Source organism: Lutra lutra, chromosome 8 (genome assembly GCF_902655055.1).
Source record: "Lutra lutra chromosome 8, mLutLut1.2, whole genome shotgun sequence".
Classification (NCBI taxonomy): domain Eukaryota; kingdom Metazoa; phylum Chordata; class Mammalia; order Carnivora; family Mustelidae; genus Lutra; species Lutra lutra.
Window position 1 is genome coordinate 32556432 of NC_062285.1, and position 23495 is coordinate 32579926.

A 23495-nucleotide genomic window follows, 5' to 3' on the forward strand; every position below is an offset into this window, starting at 1 on the left:
TTCCTGTAGTCCAAATTCAGGCTTTGTTTTTTAACTCTCTTCTAGGGAAATTCATAAACGTAAAAATAAAGTTGTATTCTCTCTAAAGTTTTCCACCTGTTGTTTTCGCTGTTTTATTTTTTCGCCCCCCACCCCCTTTGGGGTGTGTGTGTGTGTGTGTGTGTTCTTTGTTTAAAAAACAGAAGTGGTACCTTCTCTACAAGGTCAAAGAGGTGTTTTGTGTTTTCCTATAGGGTAGTTTCTCTATGTTTGCCTTTGGCCTTTTCGAAGTGGGCTTTTTGGGGGATGCCATGTCAGTGTGCTGAAGGACTCCAGCCAGCAGATCTCAGAGTTGTTCATCCTGGTGGCTGCGTACCTATAACTGGTTACTTTCATGAAATTACACTCTTTTCTCTCATTTAAGGTTGAAAAGAATCAATTTTCTCCTGCTGTCACAGTTCATTGGAGTTTTCTTTCCTGAATTTATTTGTTCCAACTCATAAGGAGTCTATAAAAGATTTTGCATTGTGGGTGTTAATTATGGAAGAGAAATTTTCATTAGATTACTCATTCATTCCTCCCTCATTCAGCAAATTTGTGGAATGTTTAACTCTGTGTTGGATGCTTGAGGCATCAGTGATTGTGATTGCACAATAAACAGGACAGAGGGTCCCTTCCCTCAGATCCCTTCTCTCAGAGTTTCCATTGTAGTGAGCAGGGAGGGGTGAAAGCAAAGTACTGTAATCTTACTTATCTTCCCTGTCTCTTGCCTCAGCTGTCTAGAATGCGGGAGACATGTAGGGAATGGGGCTGAAGCCCATGCTAAAGTCTGTGTGCTGAAATTGTAAACCAGTGCTCCCCAAGCCTGGCTGCATGTCTTATTCATAAGGAGTTTCCACTCTCAGGGGATCATTGCCCTAGGTGTGAGAGGGTACCCCTGCTCTAGGCTCTCTCCCTGGTGGACTCCTCATGCTCCTTCTTTGCTTTCAGCCCTTAACAAACAAAATAGCTTGCTTTCTCAGTCCTTAGTCAGTTAAAAGCAGAAAACAGAAAAGAAAGAGTGCTAACCCACACACAGGGAGGGAGGAGACAGAAAAATCAAACGGGAGAAGCAGAAACTCCTTCAAACTCCTCATGACCTCCAGGCCACACCACACAGAAGAGAACAAACTCTAGCACTCATAGGCAAGTCCATCATATTTTGTAAAGAAATTTTATTCTGTTAAAGATTTTAGATTTAGAAGAAGTTAGAATTAAATGCAATTTACTCAGATGGGATTCCTCAGTTGACTCTAGAGGGATGCAAACACATTGAGAGGGAGAGCTGAGAGAAGGCTCCTAGGGCTAGAGCTCTTAGCAGAGAGGACTATGGAGTCTTCTCCAAAGGTGTGAAGGAATGAAGTGGATGGTGTCTTCTGAGGCATCATGATACAGAGCAAGGCAGGTCCCCATTGTCTAGAGTTTGGAGGAAGGCCTATGGTAGAAGATTCAATGTTTTGTTGGAGTGACTCCCCGTCTAATAGAGGGGCTGGGAGAATGGCTTTCTGGCTCCTACCTTTCTGGCTCCTACCTTTCTGGCTCCTACCAAGCTCAACCCATCATGCCCTTATGACTTGCCTAGAGGCTGAGTTTGGGGAGGGAGTTACTATACTTAATTAGACATGTACTGGGTGAGCACCTACTTGGGGCTCACATTGTTTTGCAAATTGTGGGTGGGATATTTCACAGCAGGTCTATTAAGTGTGGTTAATTTATCTCCCCTTACTGGCTGATTAAAAGAAAGAAAGGAAAAAAAAAAGGGAGGTGTTACTGGCTGAGATAAATACATTCGTACAGCGTAAAACAACATCTGACAGCCTGGAAATGAAGACAAAAAGCTCTAAAGACTTCTGCCCCTGGTGGCTTTTGGTCCACTGTTGCATGCTTGTGGAACAATAGGGGACATTAATATAGAATCTTTGAATGTCCGAGGTGGTTTCATGGGTCCAAGGTAGCATTGTGTTATTGAGAAGAATGACCTTTGTCTTTTTGGTCAGATCTCCCTACTCTCCCAGGCCTAGAATCTGCCCACTCCTTATAGCTGTGTGAGCTTGGGGGATTTTCTTTAACTTCTCTACACCTCATTAGAAAAAAATTATTGTGAGGATAATTTTAACAAGTTTCAGGGTTATGGTGAGGAATTGGATTTCCTGTAGGTGAAATGCCTTGGTACAGTGCCTGGAACATAGCATACACTAAGTATTAAGCTGTTATTATAACTATGACTTGAGCAAATGGAGCAGAGGAAGGAGAATAATACCTCTAACAGAAGCTCAGAGGAAGCAATCAGCATGAAATGTTTATGGAACATATTTATTTTATCTACTCCATTACATAAAGTTTTCTGAAGCTTCATGAATATGACATCGAAGCAATATGACATAGTGCGGTTGAAAGACTCCTTACTCAGTTACCTCCTCGTTTTAGCAGGTGAGGTTCAGTTGTTTTATTATTTAATAATTTATTGAGCATACATTGATAGAGAAGCCTCTGTGCTAACCCTGTATGGTGTATGAAGGTGAACAGGATATAGTACTTGTTACCATGGGAGCTTGTGTGTGGAGGTTGGGCTCAGACATCCAGGTGTCATAAACTGCAGAAGGAATAGGAGGGGTGGGAAGCAGGATAGGGCTGTCTGTGGACTGAACCAGACTGAAACACTGACCCAGGACAGGGATGCCTGCCAGGGCCCTGTGGTAGCCTTGCTGATGACCTCCTAGATATGGAAACAAAGGGAAAAGATCTGAAGGATGACACTTTCTACACCCTGTGCTTGAGGTTTGGTTGAGGGTTGACATTCAAGGTGTACTTTCTTTAGGACTATTCCCCAGCATCTTGGAAATCTTTTGGGGGGTGCCTTGGAGTAGCTGATGAAAATTTGATCCAAAGATCTCTTGCTCATGTTGTATATTCTTTGTGGCAAGTATGGGCTTTCAATGGTTTTGTATTTGAATGTAGAAAAAAAATGTCTGATTTATTACTTGGCTATCTCAACATTAGTAACTTTATTTGCCCCTCATGTTATTCAGTGTAGCCTACTTCAAAATGCATAAGTAAATTTTGCTGTGGACTGAATTTTCTTATGCTTTTATGTGTTTATCCGCAGCACACCCGACTCCCCTACACATTCTCACATTATGTACAATGTAAGTTGCTTCCCAATGTTCCCCCCAGGCTTAAGGCATTTGCTTGAATGTTGGCCAGACTCTGGGGAATGGAAAACAGAAGTTTGATTCTAACTCTAAAAATCAAGTCTTTACAGCTTAGCCATAAGCCTCCAAAAGTAGATTGGATAGGAACTTTTATGATGGTTTCTTAGTATTACCGTAAAGTAAAACTGCTATTTTTACTAAAATAACAATCTTACACTTTTATATCTAAAGAAACAGTGTTTTTCCAAATGGTCATGGTAAGTGGAGCTTTTTTTGGCCTCTTTTGGAATGGTATGAGTGCCATTCTACCAGCCAGAGAAGGATCTTGGTCTCATGACTGGATAGTTTTCTTCTCTGTTCCTCTCCAATATTTCTACTTCTTAGGATTTCCATTTAGCTTCTCTTCATCCCTGCCCTTGCTCCTTTGCTTGTTGTTTTCCCATTTCAATCTGAGAGGCTCCTCAAGAAGGGGCTTTGTAAAAATCCCCCCAAACGCTGAGATGCTGAAACTGGGAACCAAGGTGAGCCTCATTCTGAACCTATCAGGAAACAGATTAACTTTCAGAAATAAAGAGGGGAAGGTCTCTTTCTGTTGTAACTTCTGTATTCCGTGCTACATTTGGCACACTCTTATGGGCTGCTCTCTGTGGCAGGTCCTCAGGCTGTCAGTGGGACTTCTTTTTGGAATAGAGGGGTGGATTGAAAAGTTGCCCCCCAGCCCAGATCAGAAGCACCAGCCATTCCCCTGCATCAGCAGCTTTCGAGGCAGGAGACACCTGGGTCCCAGATGACGTTGTGAGCTTTCCTCAGGACGGGGGGCTTTTTACCACCGTGTGTTCACAACTTTGTCATGGGAGAGGCAGAGGAAGAGAAGAAGTGGTATTTTTGGCATTCCTTAGGATTGTCTTGTGTATCAGCAATATTATGCCTTGATTAGGGATATTTGGGGAAATGGATACAAAAAAGCCAACCCTGTTGGTGAGGTGTGGGGATCTCTATACCTTGAATGCACAGTTTGTTTTTCAGCAGATGGAGGTTCCTGATATTCATGGCTTCTGAGTGACTTCTTTCACTGGAGGAGTGCAAGCCAGGGTTTTGCATTATGGAATCTTACAGAAGGAAGAACCAGTGATTTTTTGATGGTAGGATTCTAAAGAGACATGAGCTAGTAGAGGGTAATGAATAATGAAACCCTGGCATCATCACCAAGTTTAGAAAGGAAGCAGAATCAATGAAACTAAGACATTACAATTTGAAACAAATGACATCATTTACAACATCTTGGGAAGTATGTATGTCGAACAGAACTTTTAAAAAGATTTATTAAGACAGTAAAAAGATTAAATTTGGCAGTACATCCTTGGAGAGAAAAGCAAAAGCAAAAAAAAAAAATTCTCCTTCAGGACTTTATGCATATAAGCAAATGATAAACATTTTCACAGCTTAAAATTTCTACCACCATTTGCTCTAAAATAAGCAGTTGTAAGCCTGGTTTGAGATGTAAATTCATGCTATTGACCTCTTCTGCAGTCATTGACAAAGAAACAGATCATAGAAGGTCAGGGGTTACATACTGGCCATCATTTAAGACTTCAGAATAAATAGTAGGCAGAGAAGTTTCAGGAAACTACTGCTTAGGCTGGATTTGCCACCGTTGTCCTGGATGGTAACAGGTTATCTTGTTTAGACTTGAGGAAATGGTGTTGTGAAATGGGAAAAATAAGCAATTAAAGGCACTTAGCATGGCTGTTAGTGTTTGGGGTTTAACTGGGTTAATAGACTGTTGCTTTCCCACAGGTAAGATAAACCCAGCTGCACATCCACCCTGTGGGTCTTCCCTGCTCCCTCCCTCCACTGTGCCTAATCTCTGTGCTGGGCCCCGTTACCAAATGCATTGGATCCCTCTGTAATATCTTCAAGTCCATCCACTTCTCTTAACCACCTTCCTTCCCCCCTGAATTATGGCCACAGCCTCCTTCCTAATATCCTGTCCTCTGGTCTCGTCTTCCTTTGTTTCATTTTTTACCCCCACTGTGCAGCCATGGTGATTTTTCTTAGGTGTGTGTTTGATTATGTCACATCATCCTTCAGTAGTTTCTTGGTGCCCTTGCAGTAAAATCCTAACTCTTCCAAGAACTCTTTCTCACCACTTCTCCTTACACTCTTACATATTTTAAGTGTGTCCTAAAGGCTCAGAATGTGCTTTAAAGACAAAACAAAACAACTTTGTGCCTTTGGTACGCTAGTTCTGCATTTAGTAGTACCCCTACTCTTAACGCGTTGAGGCTAACTAACCCGGTTTTGGAAGCCTCAGCTCTCTCCTTGCTTCTCCCATAGCACTTGCCCCTAGCAGAACACTTAACTACTGTTGGCTGTTTTATCTGGTTCACTCCTCCCCTAGCCTTTACCCTCTAGTGGGCCACAGACTCATTCACCAATGTATTCCTTGCACACAGTGCCGACATCAAATTGATTCTCAATGAACAGTTGTTGATTGTTGAATTAAATAATGATAAGGGAGTTAAATATCTCTTCCCTGGCGTTCCGGGTGTCATTTTGGACACTTTTTAGTTGCCTACAGTAGCACATTTTGTCAGTATTGCCCATATGTAAAAGACTAGGTATTTGCCTGGTATTAAAATATCAGTGATCCAAGTGGTGTTTTTCCTGTTTCTGTGATAGTGTTAATTCATGCCTCTCAGGAGAGGCTGGTTGCTAGGAGATTCCTTCTCTTTGCATTAATCTACATTTGAGTTAATGGTTGGGCCTTGCAAATTTTTCTTTTCCTTTCCTTCGAAGAGCTACTTCACTTGATCATGATTTTATGTTATTTACAATATTGAGTTAATTATTGTTGAGCCTTTGGACTTCGTATACATGGTCCTTATTCTAAGATGGTACTGATTCCATATGGTCCCCATGTGGGCCCATGAATCCCGCTGGCTTTAACCTGCATTGCCACTGATCGCAAAGAAGGTGTGAGAATTACCATCATCTGTATTTTATTGAGACTTGGAGAAGTAGCATGGCTAAGTGGCTAAGCAGAAACCAGAATTTAGTCTTTTAGCTTTCAATTGCATTTTTTTAAAAATACCTTGTTGTCTGCTGGATTTCAAACACTGCAGTATATGCTTAATAATTTGATGCCAGGACAAAGTAAGCATTTTTCAGTTAATTTATCTGAGGTAAAATAAGAAAAAAAAATCAGATGCATGATTTTTCTCTTCTCCTTTGTTTGAATTTAAACTTGTCCCTTCACCTTCAATTTTTTTTTTTCCAGAGGATATCTTTCTAAACACAGATACCAGCAGGCCAGATTTGTATTTTGGAACACCATAAGTGGCTTGTCCCTCGTTGTTCACAGGAGAAATGCAGCTTCTTGTTCTGGCATTTGTGGTCTTCTGCAGTTTGGGCCTGAATCCACTGTTCTTGCTTTGCTTTCCTTTGGCTTTTCTTTATGAACTCTTTAGGCTTGCCATGTATGTCTCCTGGCTGTCCCTTAAAAAGTATTTTTCTGTCTACCATGTGCCTTGGCCCATCCTCTTCCTTCTGGCTGAAATGTACCCGCCTTTGAGTAGCCTTCTCCAAATAAGAATCTCTCAGGTCCACTGAAATCTCATCTGTTCTAGGAAGTCATCTCTGTTCTACCAGTAATCCTTGGAGCACTTCCCATCAGTGTCAAGATATTGGAATATCTTGTGTTAATATATGTGTCTGCTTCAGCATCTTGGTGGCATATAGAAGACACTTGAATTTATTCACTGACCTTTATGCAGTCAGTACACATTTGGGGGATCTTGCATTCAAACCAACAGTTACGGAGATAGAAGAAAATCGCTAGAACACAGACATGTAACAAGATTGGTTGGAGTGGAGAAGGACAAGTGAGTAAGCCTAGATGAGTCAGAAGGTCTTTCAGGGACCACCAAGCCTTGGCCAGATTTGAGGTGGGAGCAGGAATTCATAGTGGGCTGACCTAGAAGGGGTTGTTCCTGGCAGAAGGGATGCTCTGGTCAAGCCCATGAGAAACAGAGGATATTAGGTGTGTGTGTGTGTGTGGAAAACGAAGTGTAAGGGTATAAGGCAAAGAGAAGTGGGAAACCAGGCCAGCCAGTTGTATAGGGCTGGCCAGTTGTATAGAGGAGTGATGACTGAACATGTAAGCCAGTGAGAGCTTATTCTTACTTTCTAAGTGGATGATTATATGCAAATAACAACAGTACTGTGGGTATAACAAAATATTCTTGGATGTGTTAGCTTGTACTTACACTTCCACTAAAGCTAATATGGAAGTGAGCATGTAGTAGCATTGTTCTTACTGCTCTTCCAACCCCTCACTCCCTCTGTGATGACTTTATAACCCTCTGTATGTTCTTCCTTGCCTGACCTCTAGTGGATGTAGGAGTATCATCCTTTTAGCAAAATGCTCAAAGGAGAGTAATGTTGGGATGAAGCAAGTATCCTGGAAAAGCCCCTGCCTCAATTTTAGTTTCAAAGTGGAAGAGATTAGTTTGTAATACGAACTGTCACCAGACAGAGTGATCATCTTTAAACTTTCAAACACTTGGATTGATAATTCTGTGAGCAAGAACCTTGTCTGCTGTTTAGTGTTATATCCCAGCCCAGCATGTAGCAAGGGGTCTGACACAGGGTGGGTGTGATGCCAGGTAAGGATGTATATGCACGTGAGGTGAGTAGTTGTATGTATTTATGAGTGTGTGTGTGTGCGTGCACGCACGCAGAATATTTATTCATATACATATGTTTTTATTTTAGCTTTTTTATAAAATGTTGTAATTTTCTGTATAAGATCTTAAAATTTTTTGTTAAATTTAATGATAGTTTTTTGTAACAGTAAATTGAGCCCTTTTTTTTCAGCAGGCTCCATGCGAACCTGCACAGTCAAATTAAGCCTTTTTAATATTACCATTATTACATTTGCTAATTGTTTCTTGCTCTAGGCCACAGTGTTTCTCAGTGAATGCCCTATTGACATTTTGTGGCACAGTTCCTCATTGTGTGGGACTGTGGTAACAGACAAGTAGCAGCTGCTTGTCATTGTGATAGCCAAAATTGTCCCCATACATGTCCCCATACATTTCTAAACACCGTAGGGTAAGGGTAAGGGTGATGGTGCTGCTCCTTCAGTGGAGCACGATTACTAAGGTAATTGAATGAAAATAATTTCTGTATCTTAATTTGTATTTAATGCCAATAGATTTGCAAAGCCCCTTGTATTTTCTAAGTAGAGGATTATATGCAGATAATGACAGTTATGTTTCTTTCCAGTCCAGTAAATTCTCTTTGTGTTGTTTTTTTTTTTTTTGTTGGCCCGTCCCGTGTAATGTTGAATTGAAGGTAGCTGGGTCGCTGCCTCCTTTCTGACCTGAGGAGAATGCGCCTGATGTTTGACCATTAAGTATGAGGATTGCTGTTGGTTTGGGGCAGATAGCCTTTATGAAGATACCTTTATCAGATGAAAGGGATTTGCTAAGGGTCTTTTTTATTCTGACTGGTTATGGAGTGCAGAGCCACTGTTAATTGGACTTTTTCATCCTATACATTGTTAGTTCTTGATCTCTCTGTGCTTCATTCTAAGTGATTTCCTCAGGTGTTTTTTCGGGCATCAATCCTGTGTCCAGATGAGTCTAATGTGCCATTTAACCCATCTATTTAGTTTCAGATTTCAATGACTGTGTTTTAAATTTCTGGAGTATACATGTGTTTACATGTATATGCATACATGCATGTATATGTATATATGGATATACATATGGACATGGGCTTTTCCCAAAATGCTCTTTTTCCCTTACATTTTTATTCCTTTATGTGTTTAGTTAGCAGATACAGTTGTGCACATATTTATCTTATAGTCTCTATCCAATTGTTCTCTTTCTTTTTCTTTTTCTTTTTTTTTTTTAAGATTTTATTTATTTATTTGACAGAGATCACAAGTAGGCAGAGAGGCAGGCAGGGGGGGGGGGGGAAGAAGGCTCCCTGCTGAGCAGAGAACCCAATGCGGGGCTCCATCCCAGGATCCTGAGATCATGACCTGAGCTGAAGGCAGAGGCTTTAACCCACTGAGCCACCCAGGAGTCCCTCCAATTGTTCTCTTATCCCAAGTTCTTAAAAGCCTAATCTTGCTATTTGTTGTGTCTTTTGACTCTTGCTTACAATGGATTGTTTCTTCCTGTGTCTTGCCTGTTGTGTCTTGAATGATGAGCCTGTCTTTAGAGGACATAATCTGGTGGAGCTCTGGGAGGCAGGCTCCTCCTGCCAGAGCAGTTTACAGTTAATTCTGTCAGGTACCCGGGGATATCACTGACATGTGACCAATTTGGTATAAATGTGTCTAGGGATTTCCTGAACTACATGTGTAGAGTAGAACTCCAAAACCACATTAGAGATACAGACACATCAGTGGTTACCAGTTACTGAGGGACTGGGAGCCTTTTCCTCTCTTGGCCCAACCTCCTCCTTCATCTAGGTTCATGACTTTTTTTTTTTTTCTTCCAGTTTAGTTTTTGTTGAGATCATAGCCCATATATGTAAAAGCATGAGTTCCAACTTTTGTCGACTCTGTGGGCTTATATCCTACCCTGTAGGGCATTAAACTAAGGTGACTTACAAACCAAAATACTTTTAAATCAATAAGAGGAGATTAGATTAGTAATTAGGCCAGGATGAGAGGTGAGACCTAAGACCCAGTTTACAGGACTGGATAGCCCATCCCTGCTGGAAGACCTCAGTTTTCTCTGAGGCCTCAGGTCCTCTCCCTTACTTTCTTGACATACACTCTTGTAGGCATTTAAAAGAATGTCTTATATTTTATCTCACATTCCTAAGTGCTTATAGTGTGAGACCTTTTAGTTTATCTGGTCTGCCATACTGACAGGATAATCTGTCTTTAATCTTAACATTAGGATCTTTCTCTGTCTCCTTTGGTTCATCTTAAGACAGAATAACAGTGGAGAGAGACTGGAGAAGGGGGGTGGGGAAGAGGGTAGGAGTGGGGGAAAGAGGAAAGAGTGGAAGAAAGACTGAGAGATGGGAAAGAGGTAGATAGAGACAGGTGGATAGATAGGTTGATGGAGAGAGAGAGAACACACGAATGAGAGTCAGACATGTTTGAGCAGAGAGATGCACACAGAGACACATACATGCAGGCACAGACTCGGACCTGGAGACCTGGCACACCTTGGTGTGTGGACCCAGACCTAAAGTGCTCACAAAGCCACACGCGTGCACCGCCCTTGGGGATGCAGGAAGCTGAAAGTAGAGGGTGAAAACAGAAAATAACCAAATCTAAGTGCATTAGAATAATTGTAAGAGTAAACTCAGAATCAGTGGGAGTAGAAAAGATGGCTTTAAAATGAACTGGAATTTTGCTACCGGCAGTTTGATGCCACAGCAACAGTGGTTATTGTGAGTAGGGATGTAAGCTGCTGGGAGGGGACTTGCCTGGTAGCAACTGATAGAGCAAACCAGTGCGGGGGTAGGGGGGAGGTGGGTGGGGGGAATCAAGCTCTTGATTTTGGTCTCCTTGGCACTGATGAATAGAGATAATCACTGATTTTTAGTGGGACAGTAGTAATTAAAAAAAAAAGTAGATCAATCTGATTTTAAACTGACTTTGTCGATTTCATCATTGCCTTGAAGATCATAACCAGATTTAGAAACGTGTCATCCTAAAGTTGAAATTAAAAGTTTGAGATCTTGATCATGTCAAATATTTAAAGATAGGAAACTGAGGCTGCCAGTGCAGAGAAAAGAGGTAGAGGGTGGGAAGATAGGAGTCTTTTATGGCTCCTATCTGTATTAGACCCAGTACATTTTAGGCCTTGATGTACTTTTCTGTTTTCCTGTTTTTCCTAGCTTTCCAGACCATCAGTGATAGATAATGACTCCTGGATGTTATTTTATTGCATGAATCTTTTATAACATTGGTTATAATACTGGTGCTGGTTTAAAAGCCAAGATGAGCCTTTTTGGATCTCTGATACTGTGACATCTGTGGAAAGAACAGAAGAAAATTAGGTTACCTGGCGTAGGAGAAGACTGCTGAATTAAGCTGGTTGGCAAGCACACTGTTTGACTTTTTTCAGTTTTGAATAAAGGATCCATCCCTTCATAACCTGTACTCAGCTGAAATGGACTCAAAGCAGCGTGACTGAATATCTCTATTAGCACCTGAAAGTGTGGCAGTGGACTCTTAGAAAGTCCGTTCTGTTAATATTTTAATTGGACTGTATGTCTTAATAAATGTCATGATGGTAAAGAAGCAGTTAGTAGTTCAAAATCCTGGTTCCCAAGGTTTGAAGTCAACTCTAGAGATTCCATAATATTTCTTAAAACTGCCCTTTCTCTCTAAAGAATCCCTCCCTTAGGGGCTGGTTCATCATGTCCTTATGGATCATCTTGTCCTGTTTTATGAGAGGTAGGAAAATCTGTATCAAGAGTGTGAAACACTGAAATCATTATTTTTTTTAAGATTTTATTTATTAACTAGTCAGAGAAAGAGAGAGAGAGAGAGAGAGTGCACAAGCAAAGGAAGCTGCAAGCAGAGGGAGAAGCAGGCTCCCTGCTGAGCAAGGAGCCCAATGTGGGCTCCATCCCAGGACCCTGGGATCATGACCTGAGCCAAAGGCAGCAGCTTAACTGACTGAGCTATGCAGGCATCCCTGAAACACTGAAGTTTTAAACATCAGTCTCCAATCAGAACTCCCTAGAGAAAAGATACTGTATAATGATGGTTTAGCATCATTTTTAGTGTCTTTAACATACATATTTGGAGAGTTTTGTGTCTCTCGCACTGAGCTAGATGCTATGTAATAATGTTTTTTAACACCTTAAAATTTTAATAGCCATTCTTTATGGGGTACCTGTTGTGTGACAAATATCATGCTTATTGCTTTATGTGAATATCTTCTAATCATCATGGCAATCCTCTAAATTGGGAGTTATTTGCCCACTTTTTAGATGAGGAAAATGAAACCCAGTATGGCATAGTATGACAATTTGCCCAAGGCCATAGAATTAGCAGAGATGTATTCAAATCTAGATCTTTTATATTTTAAAAGGTGTTTTTTCTACTCCACCTTTTGTGCCTTTCTTTGGGGAATGAATGATTCCTAGAACTCTAGGATAGTTGATTTTCAGCTTTCTAAATGTGGATTATAGGATTTAAAATATACTTTTTTTTTTTTTAAGATTTTAGTTATTTGTCAGAGGGAGAGAGATCACAAGCAAGGGGAGCAGTAGGCAGAGGGAGAAGCAGGCTCCCCACTGAGCAAGGAGCCTGATGTGGGACTTGATCCCAGGATTCTGGGATCATGACCTGAGCTGAAGGCACTGACTGAACCACCCAGATATCCTGAATTTATTGTGTTCTTGATGGTTTTTTTATTATTCTTTTTGTATTTTCCACTGGTACTTCACACCTTAAAATTAGAAGGACACGTTATTAGAACAGGAACTTGATCAGTTTTGTTCCCTTCTGTATCTTGTATCCTGAATATGTGGAACTAGAGATGCTCATCGATTGTTTGTTGAGTGAATGAATGAAAACCATGGCAGTTTGGACTGACCTTGACAAATACCCATTGTATTCATACTCATGGTATCTAATAAAATGCTAATTTACCCTGTCACAGTGTAATTATTAAGGCAAATATGTGATAGAAATAACAAGATTTGTTTTTAAGCATCTAAATACAAGTTTTATCTCATTATTAATGTACTACAGCCCTTTGAAAGTCGAGAATGCATTCTCATGCCCAGGAAATAGCTGATGGAGGTAACTGGAAGGGGAAAGACACAGACATGATTACCACCCCAAAGTAGTCTTTGTTATCAACAGGACTGAACATATATAGTATAGACTCAGTGCCTGTTTGTTCACCTCATTGAATTAAATGGCCTTGCTGGGGTTGGGGGGTGGGCAGGAAGGGGGAAGCAGTATAAATTTTTGACTCTTAGAAAGAGTCCAGTGCTTTAAGTTCTTTCGTTTTAACCACACTATTCTCTATCGTAGCATTTGGTTAGATATTCTGTTCTTCATTATTCACTGGCTGGTCCTCTATTATGATGGGATCAGGTATTTCATCTTGTTTTGCTGACTAAATTGTAAGTTCCTGTAGGAAAAACTGCATCTCATCCTTCTCTGTACCCCTTCCAGAGATTGCCCAAGTGCTGACCTCACTGCAGAGCTGTTGGCCCCTATGTGGTGTCACTAGCCAGCTCCTCTCTGTGGGTCTTTTCTTGGGGATAGCAATATTGCAGTGGGGTTTTATTCTTTCAGTAAGGATGGTGGTGTCGCCACTAAAATTATACTTAATGACACCCAGCCTAGTGAGTAATTTTGTAAGTTATCACTTCTTCTTGATAAGTTGGCACATCAGGTACTTCAAGAGCTTGATGGGGCTGTGTGTGCTCTGGGAAGGCGGGTGGGTCTGATGGTAAAGCTAGGGCTTGTGAGTTTCTAAGAGGGGGTAGGGGAGGGTGAGGAGTGTTTGTCATGGTGGTGAATTGGAGGAGGATTATGGGAACAATTAGTGTTTATGACTTTAAAATAGGTAGTATCCTGTCAGAACTGACTTCACAATGGTTAGCATTCCTTAGCAGTGAGGTTTATTTCATCTGTAATCTCTGATCTTAACCTTGTTATTTCATGACTTTCTTCCTTTAATTCTTGCCACTCAGAAATATCACTGAGAGGCGCCTGGGTGGCTCATTCAGTAAAGCTTGTGACTCTTGATTTTGGCTCAGGTTATGATCTTGGTGTTGTGAGACGAAGCCCTTGTGGGGCTCTGCTTTCCACAGGGAGTCTGCTTGAGATTCTTTCTCTCCTTCACCTTCTGCCCCTCCCGTTGTTCGAGAGCTCTCTCTCTCAAAATAAATAAATAAATCTTTTAAAAGGAAAAAAAAAGAAACATTACTGAGCTGAACTGAAATCATTATACTCTTCCATATGTGTTCCAACTCATTCACATCTGGGATATCATTTTTCCTGACTCTCTACAGTGTGGGGATTTTTTTCTTTATGGCTAAAGTAGCAGTTTTGTCATGCTTGACTTCAGAGTGTAAGTATGAGTGATATGGCAGGTTTATTCTGCTTAGCTTGTGAGAGTGCTGCCTTTTCTCATTTTTTGTTCCCTGAAAAGTTGGTATTCCCTTGCCAAAGCACATACTGTAATTGCCATATTTCTCTTCAAGATCTGGGGCTCCTCTATGTAGGAAACACCTGGCAGTTCCTTATACCTTTGTATTCTGCTCTTGTGCATATGTAAATCAGTGCTAGGTAAACCGGGTGCGCTGTGGTTGGCCCACCTTCACATGAATAGTTAAGAGAAGTGGGGCTTTCACACTTGCCCTATGCAAAGTGAGCGCATTGACCTACACTTGGCAAGAGTTTTATTACTTTCCATTCTGTGGTTATGGAATATGGATCTGGGTTAGGATTGCAGAAAATGCAAACCAGCATGTTGTTAGATGCTTTTTTTCTGAGTAATGCCCTGGCAACTCATGAAAGTGTTGAGCTCTAATGTGTTAACATCTGGGCATGCTTGCCGATAAAAATTAGTCTGTATTCCTCAGCAGTGTTACATGTACTCTTTAGTCTAGAGGCAGAGATAGCCTCAATTTTTCTTTGTATAAACTTCCTGGTTATCTCCTTCAGGATCTAGATCCCAAACTTTAAATTCCAGGGAAAACTTAAGAAAGATTATGTGAACCCAGCTTTAGGGGCTTCTGGATTTTCCTCTGTGTCGGCTTTTGCCTCCTTTCTCTTTTGAGCTCCTGTCCTTCTAGGGCAGTCAGGATCTGAGGCAAGGTCTGGGCCTAGTAGGGGTAATGGGAAAAACTTTGGAGTCTAGATTTCAGATGGAGACCAGAATTCTGGTTCGTGTTCTATTATCACGCAGCTAGACCCTTAACCTCTGCACAGGAGAGCAAGTGGTTGTCCTCCCCCGTGGCCCTGCTCTGCTTAGACTAGGAAGTGTGCAGTGTACTAACAGGGCGGCTGCGGGCAGGACAGAGGCCTCCTCCATGTGGGGGTCCCTCATCCCTCACAGCACATTGTCTTTTATCACGAGTTCCTACAGCATGTGGCCAGTTCTGGTGCGGTGACTCAGATTGGTGGCTTTGCGCAGGTGTCCCCTGACTTGTGGGAAGGGGAATGCGACAGCCACAGCCCAGATTGCTTAGGGGATCTCCTGGGAAAATCCGCATGTGCTGGAGAAATAATGTCCAGCCACCTAGAGGATAACGAAGTCTTACATGATTTATCACAAGTTGTTTTAAAACATTAATGTTTGAAATTATGAAAGTTAAACAGATGAAAATATGCTCAATGCGGAAACTTAGAAAACATTGAAAAGAAAAAGTGTCTCCCTTGCATTATTCAAAGATAACCAAATATTAGTGTATATTCTTTTAATATGTATACTGTGCCTGTGTATATCCCCCCCTACCCAAATGATACCATGTTGCTTTCTTCACCTAATGACATATGGTACTACTATTTCCATGTGAATAAAATAGTCTTCACATTTTTTAAATTATGAAGTATTTTTATTGAAGTAGAGTTGACATGCAAAGTTAGACTAGTTTCAGGTGGAAACATAGTGATTCGACAATTCTTTACGTGAGGCTGTGCTCACGGTGAGTAGTGTGGTTCGCATAAGTGTTTTATGGCGGCATAGCATTCTCCCATCTAGGCACACTATGAGTTACCATAACAAATGCCCTATTATCGGCAGCCTTCTCTCAGAATCTGTGAATGTCTCCATTCTTAGACATTTCTGGGGTTTGTGACCATTATAGTATAGAATCCCTATCTCTAGGGATTGTCCTCCAGGACATTTCTTAAATTTAAAGCAGCAGGATCTCAATTCCCTAAGAAGTGGCAGTCTTGTGTTACTTTGGCTCCACTTTTGGCTTGAAACAGAAAAACTACACTTTTTGTTTGTGGTGTTTTACAAGCCCCTAGTGATCTTTTTAATGATAAAGTGAGTCTGCATAGGGTGGCCTGCCTGTGTATTTTTCAAACATCTAGATTAAAATCTGTCACTTGACAGTCTTCTGTCCACCCCAGCCCTGCAAAGAAATCCCTCAAAACTGGTCTGGTGGATGAGTTCGAAATAGATGCAGTGCTGACACTGTCCAAGGCTAGGGCGTTGAGTTTCTGTTACTCTACCAACAGCATGGGACACTGCAGCACCTTGTTTTTCAGTCAGTACTTCTATGGGGACTGTAAGTTAAGATTTTGGAAGTTAACAGCATCCATCGTGGTTGGGATTACATATATGCCCTCAGTTTATATGCTGGAGTTCTCAAAAAAATAATTGAGTAACATATTTGTTATTTGACCTTTTAAAAAATTTTATTAATTTTTTAATAAAGATTTTATTTATTTGAAAGAGAGAGAGGGAGAGAGCATGAGCAGGGGGAGAGGCAGAGGAGAAAGCAGACTCCCCACTAAGTAGGGAGCCCACTGTAGAACTCTATCCCTGGGGTCATGACCTGAGCCAAAAGCAGCTGCTTAACCAACTGAGCCACCCAAGCGCCTCTGACTTTTTCATAACAAAATCATATTTGAGCAGGAAACCCCGTAATAAAGACTCATTTTCAACAGATTTCTGGCCACATTTTATCTAGTTCAAATTGAAGCAAGTGTGAAAAATTGTCTTTTTTGGCTTTCTCCTTCCATAGCTTTTAGCTGTGAAATCATACTGTAGATATGATTTTAATAGTTGTCACAGAAGAAGGACCAGATAATTGAAATAGCATTTAAGATTCAAGAATGCATTGTTTAAATCAGGCACCCAGGGTGAGGTCAGGAGCTGTAGTCCAATAAGCTGTTGGCTGATGTAGGGAAGATTGCTTTACTTCAAAGGTTTGTTGAGGTGAGTCTCTGTGGATAAGTGGTTAGGTGTTGCTTCCCATGTGTATATGACCATCCTTTTTTCTTTTATTTTTGACTTAATTAGCTATCAAAGCTAAGGATAGATATCGTTTATTTTTATTGGCCTTGAGTAGGTTTCTTTGCAAATTTATTGAAATAAACTTAAAATAGTCTTCGTTCTGATGCTGGAAGCTGATTTGAAGACCATTCTGGCTTTCTAGTAATTTTGGTTTTCTCTTCCCTCCCCTAATTTAAATCTTTTGTTTTGCTTAACTATTTTTTCCCTCCCCTTGAAATCATTTTTTTTTTTTTTTTAAGCTGGAAAAACTTCTGTGATGGGATTCTAAATTGTTTATACTTTACTGACAAGCCTCTAGCTCTTGGAGATTGTTTGGAGGCAGGGATTACAAAACCAAATGCCCATGGGGTGGGAAGATCTGAGAGTGAGGAGCAGTACCTGATGGGTGTCACGGAGGCAAGAGGGTTGACCGCTGAGGACTGGAATCTTAGGTCTCACCCGGAGGGGCCAGCAGCTGCTGCATTCAGTCCATTGTGACCATTGGGATGGGAACCCAGTGTTGCCAAATGATCTATTTTTCAAGAGAAGCTGGAAATAGATTTTTGTCTCTGTGTTATATGTTTGAAATATGAAAATCATTATGTGTTTGTCTGTGGCTCAAACAAAACATATCCATGGCCCGAGATTATGCCCACCGTTGGCCAATCTGTGGCCTTTGCTCTGAAGGATAAGTCGTGCCTTTTTAGAAAACAACAGTTTTAAATCAAGCAGTTTGTGAATGCTGATTTGGCTGAGATACTCTATTCTAATCACCTTTAACAAGGAAATACTGCTTAAATAATGGTAGATTTTAGATGAGTCGGTTGTAGCACCTAATTCCCTTTAATTGAGTGTTATAGCTCTGTCTTGCTATTTTCTAGTATCCTGGGTGCAGAGCAGAATTTTTTTTTTTTTTTTAAAGATTTTATTTATTTAGTTGACAGAGAGAGATCACAAGCAGGCAGAGAGAGGAGGAAGCAGGCTCCCCGCTGAGCAGAGAGCCTGATGTGGGGCTCGATCCCAGGACCCTGGGATCATGACCTGAGCTGAAGGCAGAGGCTTAACCCACTGAGCCACCCAGGCGCCCCTGCAGAGCAGAATTTTAAAAAGAAAATGGAATTTGAGGCCAACAGATCTTCCACGAAGTGTCTAATTTTTGTGGGTGACTCAAGTTTCTAAATAGCAGTGTTCTCAATTGAACCTAGAAGAATGTATTAACATAATAACTTAGGTTTTTGCCAGAATCCTTGAATGTATTATCAGTTTAAGGTTAAAAAACCTGAAAATTAATCTTGACTCCCCTGAGTTATCAAATGGATATTTATGTGTTTTCTTTTTCTTTCTTTAAAGATTTGAACATGGAATTCAATCCTTCAGACCATCCTCGGGCCAGCACAATATTCCTCAGTAAATCTCAGACGGACGGTAGGTTACTAATTTATTTGTGTTCTTAAAACAAAACAAAAGGCTCACGTTGGTAACCTAAATCTTGACTTTCCACTAGTTGTGATTCTTGAGGTAAAAGTAGAATCCCCTTTAGTAGCCCCTCAAGTGTATTGTTGGATGGTGTTCTCTGGGGGTTTCTTCCTTTTGTACGTAGTAAGTTATGTTTTTAGAACTTCCTTCCTTCTTTCCTTTCTTTCTTTCTCTCCCTTCCTTCCTCCCTCTCCCTCCCCTCCCCTTCTTTCTTTCAGATTTTATTTATTTATCTGAGAGAGTGTGAGAGCACAAGGAGGGGAGCAGCAGGCTTCCCTCCCACCCCTGCAAGCTGAGCAGGGAGCTGGCTGTGGGTTTTGATCCCAGGACCCTGGGATCATGACCTGAGCCGAAAGCTGACGCTTAATGGACTGAGCCACCCAGGTGCCCCTAGAATTTTCTTTCTTTTTTTAAAGATTTTATTTATTTATTTATTTGATAGAGAGCACAAGCAGGCAGAGAGGCAGGCAGAGGCAGAGAGAGAAGCAGGCTCCCCACTGAGCAAGGAGCCCGAAGCGGGGCTTGATCCCAGGACCCCGAGATTGTGACCCGAGCCGAAGGCAGCAGCTTAACCCACTGAGCCACCCAGGCACCCCTAGAATTTTCTTTCTTGAAGCAGCTATTGTTCTCATTTTGCTTGTCAGCTGGATTATTTCTGTATGTATTCTATACTACCAGTTTTTACAGTAGTCAGACATTTTCTCTTAAGAATTGATACTTGCATAAATCTCTAAAGATCGGAAGTGTTTGTTTTTTTTTAGACAGTTTGTAAAAGAAAGCAAAATGTAATCCTTGAATAAAATAAAATAAAATCCCTGTTGTGCCATTTGAGAGCTGAATTAAACCTGTACACTAAGGGTAAATGTTTTCTTTTTGCCAAACTTCTACTAGCCAGCTTATTCTGCAGTCTTTGTGTTTGTCCCAGGAGTGTGTGGAACTTCTGTTAAACGTTTTTCTCTCTTTTCAGCCCCTAGCTTATCTCACTGTTCCCTGGCCCTTGGCTACAAAGGACAGATAAAAGTTATACAGCATAGTGAACATGAATCTTCTCAGTTGGTTTCCTGTAAAACGGTAGCCAGAGAAATTTGTTAAATGACCATGAAGTGACCAAGATATTATATTACAGTGCTGGAGTCCTGTGTAATTCAATCCCTGACAGGTCTGGCAAATCACTAAGCTCTCCTTTAGAGAAGATCCTAAATTGATTAGAAAATAATCAAACATTTATAAGACAGACTTCATTTATAACAACTGATAACTTTCCAGTAATGGTTAGGTGACAGTTTTGACATGTTAAAGTGATATCAATGATCATTACTTAAGCAGCCACTGACTTGATCTGAAAGAATCTGGTGCATTTATAAAAGTCAGTCAGTGTTTCCAAGCATAAAAATAAATCATTCTAGGCATCAAATACTTTTAAAATAAGTTTTAAATATATCAGGTAAAAACAAAACAGGATATGTATTTCTTGGCCTTGTAAAGTGGGAAGTCACTGGGAGAGGTAGGATATTGTAAGGGAAGGGCAGTGATAGAAGGCAGGAGGGTTTGGAACAAGGAGAATCTAAAACAATTAAATTTTTCACTTAATGATGTAAGGTTGGCATACTTTCAGGTTTGGTTCCTGTTTCCTATGACTTCAGGGTATAGACCAATATCATTCAGGGAATTTTCTTTTCTTTTCTTTTCTTTCTTTCTTTCTTTCTTTCTTTCTTTCTTTCTTTCTTTCTTTCTTTCTTTCTTTTTTTTAATGCTTGGAAACAGCCCGATGTGGGGCACGATCCCAAGACCCCGAGATCATGACCTGAGCTGAAGGCAGAGGCTTAACCCACTGAGCCACCCAGGCGCCCCTCATTCAGGAAATTTTCTAACTGGAATCAAATGGAATTGCAGAAGGGCCTCTAAGTAGATGACACGTACCTTGATTGTCTTGGTAAAATGAAACTCAGCCATTTTCTGACCTAACAGAAGGATTGCTCCACAAATGAGTTAGGGAAGTATATCTTTCCCCTTTACCTTTACTACAAATTTTATTTCCTGCTTCCTCTTCTGCAACATTAGAGTATTGATTTTTCTCACCCTTCTGTTTAATTCTTCAGTTTTTCCCCAAATGCTGGATCTTTCCATTCAACATGTAAACCTTTTTGAGTTACACAAGAAATATAAAAAAAGGAAAGATAATCAATAGCTTCTCCCTGAGGTTTTCTTCTCTACTCTGTTCAGTGGAAGTTGCTATACCATCTCAACTACTCTTTCCATTCACTTGTCCACTAGCATCTTCCCACCATCACCTTTCTCTGGAGCATGAGGGACATCTTTGCTTCTCTTCGCTCTTGACCTGTCATATGGCATTTGCTGCCACTGACTGTTTCCTTGCTCCTTAAAACTCCTCTTCTGGCTTTTTATATTCAGACTGCCAATTTGAGGAAAGCAAGTCCCTCTAATGAACAATTGCTATATAAATAATTTAAAAAATAGGTTTTAAAAATAGGTATATTTGGCAACTTTACTAAGTTAATTCTTTGGTGAATTGATTATCAGTCAGGGAAATATTTAGGGAATTGGTCCTGGGAAACCCTCCCTTTTTTAAAGGTCCTACTCAGGCATCTTTGATCAAGTTCTCCATTCATCCCCGTAATGTTGGTGTTTTATAGGGTTTTGTGCTTTATCCTCTTATCTTCTGGGTTTGCACACAGTTTCTTACAATGTCCATTTCAACAATGATCTCTAGCCAGGTTTTTCTCTGCAGTGTTCAGATCCCTTATGTCCATCTGCCTGCTGGACATCTTGATATCTTCTTCTAACTCAGTATGTCCCAGTCAGGACTTAGTAACTACAGGTAGTGCCCTGCGTTTCCTGCTCTACCCAGGTCCCCAGAGCAGGGGAGGCTTGACTTTTCCTAGACTCATCTCTCGTCCCAAGTCTCCTGTGCCGACGGTAGTGCTGGAGCTCACTCACACCAACTCGCAGCAGCTGATGGTGCACATTTCTGCCCAGTTCCAAGTTCAGTGACACCACTTTGGGAGTTTGAGAACAGCTACAAAGGGAATTTTACCCTGTAGAAATTGACAAATGCTACAAATCAGGGCTTTTTTTTTTTCCTTCTCTATAAAAGGCAGCTGTGGAGCACTTCCTGGCACATCACTACAGCCAAGTGATCAAAGGTGTGCTAGTTTCTGCCTCATAACTGTCCCCTGAATCCGCCAGCTCTTTACTATTCCCATTGCTGCCGCCTTAGCTGAGACTCCTGATTTCCCCGTTGGATTACTGTAGCAGCCTGTGGACCCACCTGTGACCATATCCCTTTCCGGTCCTATGGCTGTGCTGTTGCTAGGTAAAAAGACTTTTGTAAATCAGATCTGACTATGTCACTTGCTTGCTTCAACTTTTTTAATGGCTCTCCAGTTGCCTTAGAATTAAATTTCAGCTGCCAGTTGGAAATGTCATATGATTTCTTTTTCGAAAACTATGAACTCCTTCGAACATTTTTATGTGATAATAGACAAGGCCCTTGTGATCCGTCCTCTGCCTGCTTTCTCAGCCCACTTTCTTCTTTTGCATCTCCGGGCTTCCGCTGTATGGAATCCCTTGCAGTTCCCCTGGTGTGCCACGTGGCCTCCTGTGCCTTTGCACTGACCTGCATTTCCCCTTCTGTCTTCTACACAGCTCATTCCTCCAGTCTCTAAGCCTCATTTCAGCTATCACCTCTCCTCATCCCTCAGGCTCAGTTAACTGGGCCTTTGGTGGGTTTCCGCTCTATCTACGAACGCTTTCTTCATGGTCTGAACCGTATTGTGGTATTTAGAACTATTTTCTTGTCTGTGTTGACAACTAGCTCCTAGAGAGCAAGTGATCATGGATCTCAGTATCTCCTGTGCCTTGCTCTGCCTGGTACCGAGGATATTTAACTTAGGTGATTGAAAGAAGGAAAAAAATGACAAAGCCACAAGATATTTTTGATTTACTTGTGATCATTCGTTGCTTCCACAGACTTATATTTTCTTTACAAGACCATATGTCTAAGAGCGTTAGAGCAGTCCAAAATTGTGGGTCCCACCCACACCAATTTATTTTATTTAATTTCAATTTTTGGAAGAAATGTTACAATCCCAGATTATAAGGCACACAGCACCTTTTAGATTCCTTTCTTTCGAATTTGGTGATCTTCCCTCTCTTCTCAGGGTGATGGACTCCTTCAGTAGTTTGCACTAGGTTTTGGGTAGGAGGCTGTTGGTGGGGTGATGGCAGTTCTCTATGGGGGCAGCTCCTGCCTGGGGCCACAGCCAGGTGCTCTTCGGCCTTTGCCCCTCTCCACTCTGCAGACCCATCATCCTCATTCCTTCTCCAGCACTTGATGGTCTGATAAACACACACTATCTGCCATGCTCCCCATGGGCCAACTGTTCATTATTCTGCTCTAGCTGATACCTGTATTAAGTCACTAGGAGTTAAATTAGAACCTACTAAGTTCCTTTTCCCTCTGATGTCAGAGATTTAGGATGTCCTTGGATCCTTTTCCTCAGTGTTCAGAAGGAGACTGGAAACTTTACCATAACAGAATGATAATAGAGTGCTTGCCTAATTAGAACTGTGCCAGCTGGCTGAAGTTAGGGATATTCTGTCCAAAGTCAGACTGACTGCTCTCTCAGTCTCTTCTTCACACAAGTGGGATGTCATTGCAGAATCTTTGTTTGAGAGCCACTCAACAAAGAAGGGACCAAATGTTCCTTTCAGGACTGGGTGGGGTTGCCAGGTGAGAGAAAAATTAGTTTGCTTAGCCTGCCTTGGCTTTTCATGCTATCATTTTGGCTTGTGGAGAAGAATTATAGTTCCTAGTGCTTTTTCCTTTTCTATACTATTTTAATTCATTGTTTTCGAAGACATGAGA

General features: G+C 41.1%; 1 protein-coding gene across 2 annotated transcripts in view; it reads left to right on the forward strand.

Annotated features, from left to right (window-relative positions):
* Nucleotides 1-23495, forward strand: part of CCNY (cyclin Y) — a 318012-nt gene that overhangs the window by 221750 nt on the left and 72767 nt on the right. For both annotated transcript variants that reach the window (XM_047739958.1, XM_047739957.1), the window contains one exon: nucleotides 18482-18556. In XM_047739958.1, the coding sequence (XP_047595914.1) occupies nucleotides 18490-18556 (67 nt within the window). In that variant the 5' untranslated portion in view covers nucleotides 18482-18489. The remainder of the gene's footprint in view (nucleotides 1-18481; nucleotides 18557-23495) is intronic.